Source organism: Acanthopagrus latus, chromosome 1 (genome assembly GCF_904848185.1).
Source record: "Acanthopagrus latus isolate v.2019 chromosome 1, fAcaLat1.1, whole genome shotgun sequence".
NCBI lineage: Eukaryota > Metazoa > Chordata > Actinopteri > Spariformes > Sparidae > Acanthopagrus > Acanthopagrus latus.
The window spans coordinates 23,597,211-23,608,288 of record NC_051039.1 but is presented as its reverse complement, the minus strand read 5'-3'; the positions used below and the strand labels follow the sequence as shown (position 1 = coordinate 23,608,288).

Below are 11,078 nucleotides of genomic sequence, written 5' to 3'. Positions count from 1 at the left end.
ACCTGCGCCTCAGACGATTGATTACTGACTACAGAAGCAAACTGCCAGAAATGATAACAAAAACATGTTGCAAGCCCGCACAAAGTCCACGAGTCAGACAAGAGAAAAGAAGACAATGTAATAAAAGTCTCCGATGTGTCTCTCAGTTGACTTGATAAATGTAACACATAGTCACACAGCCACACCCTTCCTGTGCAACAAGTTTGGGAGCTGTGGCGATGAGATTCACAGATAAAGTGCACCACCTAGTGATAGCCGCTGTGAAAACTGCTTACCGTGGGCAGCGAGCAGGTATGCAGGGCAGCCGGCACGAGTGAATCACCAGGCCACACCCAAGGGAGTTGTGGAGGTGGTGAGAAGGGAGAGTTAAGTGAGAGCCGGTATACCAAACTTTTGCTCCCTGAAAGAGAACACCACATCTCAGAGGGGAAATATTCTACTTTTCACTCGATTACATTTACAGATTTTTTTTCTCCCCTTCCTGTCCAGTGAAAATGATTTTGAATTTTGTGATAAACTAAAGGCATGTGCATGTGTTGAGAAAGTTCTCCATCAGTTTAAGCCGCATAAACGTTTTCAAAACCCTCTTGGATTAGTTGGGAAAACGTCATCACAGAGACAAACGTGACGACCTCATAGCCAACAGTATGAAAAGTAGTAAAAGTGAGCTCAACCTGAAACATCTGCAGTACTAAAATGCAACATACTCATCAGTGCAGCCGTATAATCCACAGACATCATATGCTGTATGATTGGGAAACACTCACAGGGACCATTTTACTGCAGAATGACTATGTTTAATTTTGATATTTTGATACTTTAATACATTTTTTTGGATGTACTTTTATTTGTAGAGGAGCATTTTTTCTTACAGTGTTATTCGATCTGAGTACTGCTGATCGTCTGTGGGTTTCAAGGCGTTTTAATACATGACTAATTATTCCCACACAAAGCCAGGCCCACATCTTTCCTCTCTGCCCCTCCCCCATGTGTTGCACACAGACCAACTCAAAGTATGTGGATGTCAATCCACACACCTGCACATGTAGTGTACGCACACACACCAAAACAAGCAGCTGCGGAATGTGTCGGTGTGAAATGCTAAAGATCTGGACTGAGTGTAAAAAAGAAGGGAGGTAAAATGTCGTTGTTCTTGTTCTTGTTCTTGTTCTTGTTTTTGTTCTTGTTCTTGTTCTTGTTCTTGTTCTTGTTCTTGTTCTTGTTCTTGTTCTTGTTTTTGTTCTTGTTCTTATTCTTATTCCTGTTCTTGTTCTTGGTAGCAGATTTTTTGTGTTGACTCTGGTCTCTCTGCCTGCTGTTCCATTTTGAAACGGAAGAAAAGTGGGTGTGGAGAGCTGATGGGAGGTGGTGAGGTCCTGCTTGGTCCGGATTGGTCCGAGTGTTGCAGTTTGTTTTGGGTTTTTTTTTGCTTTTTTTCAGTTTTATATATCTCAATGCCTTTTTCTTTTACTCACATAACCTGAATTGCTTTATTACATAACAGAACTAAAAACTCCAAAACTGTGTGTCAGGTATGATACAGAGGTTTGGAGTTCCAACACTTCACACTGGTCATTCAGGACACTTTTCCATTGACAGAGTTGACTGAGAGCTGTAGGAACGTCTCTTTCCTGTGATGTGTCTGAACTCATTACACTGTAAATAACACTGAACACTGAGGTTTATTATTAATTTCATATTTTGTGCTTCACAGAGAGACAAATGAGTAAAATACCAACATATTAGAAGAAAAAAACATGAAAGGCAAAATAAAGATTGAGAAGAAGGAGAAATTAAAAACCAATGAACAGGTAAAATCAGAACATGCCCTCTGATAGAAGTAAGTTTTTAGGAGAGATGACACAGACTCACACTGCATTTTCTTGAGGCGATATATCTGAGCTGGAATAAACTTGATAGGAAAAGCTTTGTGATCATTGCTCATAATGTACATTTCTATCAAAACATCAGCTATTAAATAAACACAGTACACAGGAGCAGTGCATCACTGGGCTTTGAGCCAACAGCTGCAGTTACGCACATGATCCATGCTCCTTGTACAGTGCTTATGTCTGCATATTATGTTCTACATCTTGTATGTCTGGCATGTTTCGTCACTGTAACCGGAAATTGTTTTCTTTAAATTATTAGTTATATAATATAGTTTATATTTTATAAGTTATTTGAATCACTCACATTTGTACAGCAAAGACTACCTGATATACTCATTTATATATCTGTCAGTAGTCAGTCTCTACAGTTTAAAACAAATACCTAGAGAGTAACAAAACCGTATGTATGACACAGAACTTAAAGGTGCAATAAGAGATTCTGAAGAAATATAGTTTAATAGTAAATATAGTGCTGTATCGTAGGCAGCTGGACCTCTTTCTGTTTGTTGAAGACATTTTACCTCTCATCTGAGAGCTTTGTCTGTTCTGGAACTGTGCCGAGTTAAAGAAGCTTCTCAGATGAGAATTACCATGACCTGGATGACGGAGAATCTTCATCAACAAGACCCGGTAACACAAGTTTCTCTGAAATTGTATACTCCAGCTTTAAAACAGCATCATGTCACTTTCTTTTTTGCCTTAAAATAACAGCTTCATGTTGCTAATCCAGTGTCTTGAAACAGGGTGAATGGTGTCTCTGTTTAAGCCACTGCGCCCCTCTATCTCTTGTTATGCACTATTGAACTTGTGTCTACTGTAGATCAGTGTTTAAAAAGAAAAGAAAAACCTGATGAAAAGCAGAGTAAATTATTTTTGAGCACTGAATGTCCCTGTAAAGGTCAGTCTTTCACTGTTATATGTAAGTTCACGTTTCAGTTCATTAACACCTCCAACATTTGTCACCTCATGTGGATTTAATGTGATTTTAGTAAATGCTGGTACTTTCTCTTGAGCTGAAAATGCTAGGCCAAAAAAAAAAAAAAACCCATTTGCACAAGGATGATTACATAAACCGCGACCCTGCAGAGGATTAAGCGGCGTACATATAATGTGTACAGATAATGGATGGATGGATGGATGATTACATAAAGGAGTGCTACTGCACCTGAAATTCCTCTTACCTATGCAAACACACTCTCACTGTCAATTATCTTACTAAAAGAATCTGTGGTAACAGTAAAGGGTGTCGCTGTGGCACAGAGAAGGCAGGCAGAGCAACATTTTTGTCTGAGGGGTTTGAGAGAACAAAAGACCTTTTCTACAGTGAGCCGAGGGAAAAGTTTATAGCTCTGGATTAAGGTAAAAGTTGTTTTACAAGCCTATCATGGCTATCAGTTTACTACACCACTGCTAGGCCTGCAAGGCTTTGGGGAAAGAATGTGGTACTTTAAAAACCAAAAAGAAATGAAAAGTGTCTTATCGCAAAAACACATCGTTTAGAGGAGATTCATGCAAAGTTGTAAGTCTAAAAACCATTTAGCCGTGGGTGATCTAAACCTTCTGACAGACAGAGAGAACTTGTGTTGACCTGAATCAAAGAACAACTTTGAATAGATAATTGTAATGGATCCTTACCAGAACTGACATCTTGACAAGTCATAGCAGGAAAACCAAAGTGTAACTAATAACTCGTATCCGTGTGATTGTGTGTGCTGTCTCACTAGAACACCTCAGTGAAAAGTTCAAAATGTCAGTGTCAAAATGTCTGCTGTGGAAATGTTTAGAACATCTGGGTGAATTTTACTCTTTTCAACCATCCAAAACAATCCGTTTTGTCTTCGGCATCTGAATTACCTTTAACTCACTTATTTTTAATCCTTCATTCAAATTAGAAATCTTTAACCGCTAGTCAGGGCCTTCAAACAGGCACCGTGCCACATAAATCATTTTACTACCTGGTGCCTGTCACTGGAATGAAATGTGTCTTGTGCCTCTTACATTTTTTCCGCCTCGTACCGCGCTTAAAGATCAACATTCTGCAGATGCATTCAAATCAAGTCATCCCCTTCGCAGGCCTCACCCTGCTTATCAGTGATTTCGACTGAAGAGGTTGTGAAATGATTACAGACAAAGGCAGTCAGGCAGCTTGGCTGTATTGTTCAAAGACATCAGTGGAAACAACAACAGCAAGGTGATGATTTTCTCGACTGGCGCTGGGATGTGCTTCTGTTATGAAGAGGCAACCAAGATAATTATGGAGTAACAAAACTAGCTGCTGCATTTCTGAAAAGTTCACGTCAGATTTTAAGAAGTACTGATTACTGGCAGTGATGATTTCAGGTTGTTTCACAGCATTTGCAGAACAACAGGTTGAATGTGTCAGACACAGAGTCGAGTAGAGTGTCCCCAGTGAAACAAGTTTAGTTTATCAGTAACTTGGCAGGCCTGTCTCTTACACTCTAAAGAAAACTCAACCAACTTGCCACAATTAATATTCGTAATGTAAGTTTCTACAGATATGTTGAAGCTTTGCATTTTCTATATTAAAACGGTTCCGAGTCTCCGTGTTGCAACTTCAGGTTACATTATATCTAATGTTCAATTTCACATTTTGACAACGCTGTGATTTAAGTCTGGTCCGCTTGGTTAGGGTTAGGAATCTTCTAGGAATGTTTTGATCTACTGGTGCTGTTGCCACAAACACGCTACTTGTCCTGACGTCTCATCATATTTAATCACTGGTTTTCCTGCTAACAAATTAAAACACTGTCTCAAACGGTGGTCTCTGGCTTGGCAGCCATCTTGGCTCAAATGGCCTGTACTGATGCAGCGTAAAACACCACATTTAATGAAGTCTAGTTCACCGATCACTTACAGGAAATGTATATAATGCTATGTTTTCCAATAATAAATTTAAGTAAAAAGAATACAATATATATATGTCTGCTAAGCACATACAGGGAAGCGGTATGCTTAAAGACTGTCTAGGGTGCTTCCAGGATGCATACGATGGCCACTTCCCAAGAAGGACGTTACAGATAGGTTAACACGCCTGCCAATAGACTTACTAAACAAATCTATTAACATTCAAGCTTGGTTTCCTTTTTGTATGTAGAAATAAATTGCCTAGTCGTTTTACTTATTTTAATGCTGTGTCATTTGAAAAGAGTGATTAAAAAATGGACAAGGAAGAAACAAGGACACGAGAATGAGAATGTGTTACAAAGCACATGTACCTTCCAGAGCAATATGTCAGCATGATGACATGATGATCTTCATGTTCAGCTTCTCCTGTTTGACATGACAGATGAATGCAGATTAAAGGACATGTTTGATTTGTTCAGTTTTTGTCTAAGGCTTACCCTGACAGCATGCGGGCAGTGTATGTTTAAGTTTATATCTCATACGTGTTGGGACATGTGGATACAGCAACATGTTCTGCTTGCTTTCCTTTTTTGTTTTTTTTCTTGCCTCTGTGCTCAATTTAAGTCGATTCTTGTTTGGTCTTGTAGCCACTGCTGTGTCTATTAAAAATATAAATTAACGTTATTAGTACAGTTAGTTTGTATGAATGTTGATCAGCAGAGTCTTGAACATCTTGCCTCCAAGCTAACATGACAAAAATAACCTTGTCTTAGAAATGCCTTGCCCTTAACCTTTGGCCCCAAGTTTCACTGAGGTGAAATTGTCACTGGTATGTGTCATTTCTGTCACCGCTATGTGTGAATATTTAAAAAAAAAAAAGAAAGAAAGAAAGAAAACCTACACATGGCAGTTTCTTTTATAGGAACACATTGTTTGAGACTATATGTGTCTCTTTACCACACGTGGAAGCCTGTTATTACAAACTGCTTCATGTTCAGGTGTGTGGAAACAAACAAACTGAGGAGTATTCAAAGAATGTCATGAGGTCGAGAAACGATAAAATGTGGAATTGCAAGTTCGACCTGAAAAAAGATGAACCCCCACCCAGCAGTCGTCACACCCATGGTGATTGAAAGATTGCATAGAGGAGTAGGGGGGTAGCCTTCCAGCTGCATTCTTCTCTTTCATCTCGCCATCTAGCCCCTCCCATGTTGCAGCGTGTGGCAGCTATATAACCAAGGAGACTAAAGTGATGCTTTCAACTGCAGATCTACCCCAGTAATCCTACCTGGTCCAGATCCAGACCTCTCAACATGTCCTTCAGCAGCAGATCCTACGGTCAGAGGACCATGAGTGTCTACGGTGGAGCAGGCGGCCGTGGCACCCGCATCTCCTCAGGCCAGATGAGCTACACACCATCATCATCATCCGGAGGCTTCAACCTCTCCGATGGCCTGGACCTCCACGTCGGTGCCAACGAGAAGGCCACCATGCAGAACCTGAACGACCGTCTGTCCTCCTACCTGGAGAAGGTGCGCACCCTGGAGAAGGAGAACGAACGCCTGGAGAGGCAGATCAGAGAGTGGTACGAGAAGAGGACTGTCATCTGCCACGACTACAGCCACTACTTCGCCATCATCGAGGACCTGAAGGACAAGGTAAGAGGAAGGAGAGACATGTGTGTGTGGGGAGGGGGGAAGGGGGTTATGTATCTGTTAGTGTGTACTGTATGTGTGGTTACAATGGCTGATCTTTGACTAACAGAACCAGGAAACCCATCATTGCTAGAGCGTAGATGTAGGCCATCTATCAGGAAGCACATACCACAAAAAGAGCACTGCGGAGTGATTATCATGACTGTCATACCAAATTCATTCCTACTGATAATTTCATCCGACCAACAGTGTTCAGGGTTAGAGTGATGATTACGAAAGGATGCAGTGTCGGTTAACATTAGAGCTGCCAAGAATGTGCATTGCATGACCTTTGCACAGGCTGCAGATGTCTATCTTTTAAATTCAACAAGTAACCACCAGAATCAGTGAATTTGGGGATCTATACTGTAGTCCAACTGTTTGAAACTGTATGTTTTCTGACTTGTTTCTCCTGTTTTCTCTCCTCGTCAGATCCGTGTTGCCTCCCGGCTCAATGCCAAGACAATCCTGGACATCGACAACGCTAAACTGGCTGCCGATGATTTCAAAATGAAGTGAGTGCACTCTCTGCCCCTCTCTGCCCTGCCACATAAGTGTGACCTCACAAGCGCCTCGAAGCGTGGAGTCGTGCCTGACTGGCAACTTCTAACATTACCTCTCTGACCCGTTTGTCCCCTCAGGTATGAGAACGAGCTGGCCATGAGGATGGCCGTGGAGTCAGACATCGCTGGACTGAAGAGGGTGCTGGATGACATGACCCGGACCAAAATGGACCTTGAGAGTCAGTACGAGTCCCTGAGGGAGGAGCTGATCATGCTCAAGAGGAATCACGAAGAGGTGAGCAAGGAAAGATGGAGAACAGGTCGTGGGGCACCCAGTTGAACTGATCCTGACAGTTTAACAAGCGGCAAAACTGATGAGGTTACATCCATCAGCACCCCTTAAACATTGTTACACACAAGCCAACACCCACTGTGTGTATGCACATAACATGACATTATGGTACTGATCAAACACTGGTCAGCCCATCCGCAGGGAGCTACACACTGCAGCTATTGACAGTGAGACCAAGTTGTCACCATTTATCTTAGCCACCCATTGTGGGTTAAGCCTGCCAGAACTTGCATACATGACCGCAGCCTTATCTGTGTTAACACTGAGGAAATCCCATGTTAGGTCAGTGTTTTCATAAACAGGTCTGTCGCCTTCTCCCTTCCCTCTGCACACTTCCTTGTATTCTTCTCTCCCTCCATTAGCTCACTGCCAAAGTTTGTCGCACACACACTCTGAAACTGTTGAAAACCATGCATGCAACACAGCACAAAAATAAATCACTGGATACTCTTGTTGTGGTAATGATACAAACGATGAAAATTCCAGCAGCTGACTCCGATGTTGTCCTTTGACCCCTGCAGGAGATGGCTCTGCTCAGGAGTCAGATGGGCGGACAGGTCAATGTGGCCGTGGATGCTTCTCCCGCTCCAGACCTGAACCAGGTCATGACAGAGATCAGGGATCACTATGAGGGTGCTATCAACAAGAACCGCAAGGAACTCGAGGCGTGGTACCAGAACAAGGTGAGAAGTTAGAGCGGCTCAGAATGCAGCCACTTTGACAGCCTTGTGCTCATTTATCTTGCTAGCATGCCGTTAATCTAATCATTTCTGAATTTCTTTTTCTGATCTGCTCAGATCACAGCGGTGGAGCAGGATGTGGTGACGCAGACAGAGACCCTTGCGACGACCCGCATAGAGATTAAGGAGCTGAAGAGCAATGTCCAGAGGCTTCAGATTGAACTGCAGTCCCATTTGGCCATGGTATGTCGACATAAATGAACTATGAAGATTAGTTATAGGACTTGACATGATGCTTGATCTGTGATACTACCATACATAGTAACAACACTGTAATGTTGTATACAGTCATTTTGTGAAATATGCCTTTAGACCTCACAGGTTAATTATTTCACGATTTTCAGTCTTTATGCTCAGCTATAAGCTAAGCAACTACTGGCAGAAGCTTTATATTTAGTGTAAAGACATTGCGAGTGGTATCAATCGTCTCATCAAACAAACACGCATTGCAGGAGATTTACAGTTAAGAAGTAACATCTCTGAATTTGAATCCTGTGACTGTCACTCACCAAACACCTTCTTCCCCTGACCACAACAGAAAGCGTCTTTGGAGGGCACCCTGGCAGAGACTCAGGCACGCTACTCTGCACAGCTAGCCAGCCTCCAGAACATGGTCACAAGCCTGGAAGTTCAGCTGTCCCAGCTCCACGCCAACATCACCAGCAACAAGCAGGAGTACGACATGCTGCTGGACCTCAAGACCCGGCTGGAGCTGGAGATCGCAGAGTACAGAAGGCTGCTGGATGGAGAGGATGAGAGGTGAGGCATGATGAAGAGAGAGAAACACTCACTGGGGAAGGGGGATCAGAGTTTTTGTGGGCAATGGACTGTAGATAAGTTCCAGACTAATGTTTCCCTTTTTCTTTTTTCTCTCTATGACCAGTACAAAACAAGGTAAGCAATTTTTCATTTAAAGAATATAATTCTCATTTTACCATTAAACTGATAATTTAGCTGACGTGCCTGGCTCATGATTGTTGTTCATTTCTTTCCCTCAGTGGTCACAAAGACCATCGTAGTGGTGGAGACGGTCGTGGATGGAAGGGTGGTCGAGAGCAGCAAGACCGTTGACGTGGACGTGGATGAGATTGAGGGATAAACTGAAAAAACTCAATAAAGATCATGCAGTTGAAATAAACTTTCTTTCGTGTTGTAATTTCATAATGATCAGAAAATTACACATTTCTATTATTGCCCTCACTGATGGATGATGAATGTTTTTGTCCAGTACAAAAGATATGGTCAGACATTATCTTGAATGTATTCATATTGTTACACCCCTGATCAAGAGGAATCAGAGACATATCATGATGTGCTGCTCCCCATTCTTCCCACTCCCAAGAAGGCCAGTGTCATAGGAACTTTTAAATTAAAGGTAGCGTTTTATTTTTGCTCAGAGGGAGTGAAGGCCAAAACAACAAACAAAATCATCCATCTCCCTACCTTCCCTATTAAAAAACAAAAATATTAACCAAAAGACAATCTCTCACCTAACTCCTAAATTAGGGAAACAGGAGAAAAAAGAGTTAAAGAAAAGGCTCCTCCCTCCTACTGGGCTACCACACACAATGTTCTAAAAGTACAAGTTTACCAAAATACTCAGATCAAAAATTACACTAGGTTTCACAAGATGCAAACACAGAATCCTAATCAAACTAAACACTGGTCCCAGTTGGATGTAGGAGAATGGTTGGAGAGAGAGACGGCAGCCAGCCGGTGGTTCAAAAGGGCTCCTCTCCCGCCTCTGGCCAATCCTGGTGCAGCAATCAAGCTTCTCCAGCCTATCAGCTGGTCCAACCTGCTATCAATCATTGACACACACTCAGAGCAGACTGCTCACACATTTGGAGGAGGAGGGACAGAGCAGCATCATATATATACACACACACAAAAGAAGGGTCAGGGTCATAACAATATTCTTAAAGCAGCATTAATTCATATTAATCTCATCATTAAACCCATTATACATTACATGCCCAGCACCAAACATCAGACGGAGTTACAAAATGGTGGGCAGATTAATAGTGGATTTACATAAATAGGGTGGCTATATGGCTCCTATGGGATAATCATGACGTTCTGTCTTTGCTGGATGCAAAGGCATCATCTGCAACATGTCTAGGAAACCAAACACTTTATTCTGACTATGTCTGTCCGCTAAGTTTAGAGTCCCTCTGCCTAATCCAAACACAGTATTTAGAGAGCTTTTTAAGGTGTGGCAAGTCAGGCTCCCTGACTCAGAGCGCTTTTGCCTGTAGACCACCATTATCAAAGAGGAGTCTATGAAACTATTGGCAGAACTCAACAAAGTAGAAACAAGGTCGATCATTACTCTTTATATTCTGAATTATTAAACCCTTAAATGTTCACATTCATTTTCCAATAGTCCATAAAAGATAAACGTTCATTGGAACAAACGGGCACCATCTAGCATCATTTTCTGATAACACAAACATGCTCTGCCACCTAGTGGCCAAACATAAGTTGATGCAGCTTTAATCAATGTCACTGATCAGGGACTGCGACTGACTGGGCTGGGGCCTCTCCAAGAATCCATCAGGTAAATGTAAAGGGAACTCAAATGACAAGCTGTCGGTTGAGTCTAACACCCAGTGAGTCCAGTTAATGCTTACATCCAAATGTTACTGTGAAGAAAGTAGATCCAAACACTATTTGGACTATTAGTGTGACGCAATAATACTGCATTGGTATCTTATACAGAATAGAGACAATTTCAGTTTCAAATCTTAATGCTGTGTAGCCTTTGCAGCACTTCCCCATACATTTGTTGGACTATTAGTAACCCTTAATTTCACAGCTTCAATTTCTATGTGCTTTTATTCTGGGCAGCTTTTACACACATAACATAGAGTCAAATAACTGTATCTAGGACATACCAAATAAAGTAACTCTTGGCAGGATAAATACGAATATGTAATTCCATAAGATCTTTGGTTTATGACAAAAATGCCAATATCATGACATTATTTTGTATTATTTGGACACAAATAAGACAAACTAACAGGACAAAG

General features: G+C 41.7%; 1 protein-coding gene across 1 annotated transcript; it reads left to right on the top strand.

Moving 5' to 3' along the window:
• The first annotated feature begins 2,468 nt into the window (after window positions 1–2,468).
• On the top strand, window positions 2,469–9,184 carry krt98 (keratin 98). Its single transcript, XM_037101999.1, has 9 exons — window positions 2,469–2,522; window positions 6,026–6,415; window positions 6,884–6,966; window positions 7,093–7,249; window positions 7,828–7,989; window positions 8,104–8,229; window positions 8,585–8,805; window positions 8,930–8,940; window positions 9,045–9,184. The coding sequence occupies exons 1-9, from the start codon at window positions 2,472–2,474 to the stop codon at window positions 9,143–9,145; spliced, it is 1,302 nt and encodes a 433-aa protein (XP_036957894.1). The 5' UTR covers window positions 2,469–2,471; the 3' UTR covers window positions 9,146–9,184.
• Window positions 9,185–11,078: the final 1,894 nt, after the last annotated feature.

Excerpts from the sequence above, each read along its gene's own strand:
- krt98 (XM_037101999.1), top strand. The coding sequence starts at position 2,472 with ATGAGAATTACCATGACCTGGATGACGGAGAATCTTCATCAACAAGAC. Across the intron at positions 7,990-8,103 it reads AGGCGTGGTACCAGAACAAG|ATCACAGCGGTGGAGCAGGA; the intron begins GTGAGAAGTTAG and ends TGATCTGCTCAG. Across the intron at positions 8,230-8,584 it reads TGCAGTCCCATTTGGCCATG|AAAGCGTCTTTGGAGGGCAC; the intron begins GTATGTCGACAT and ends TGACCACAACAG.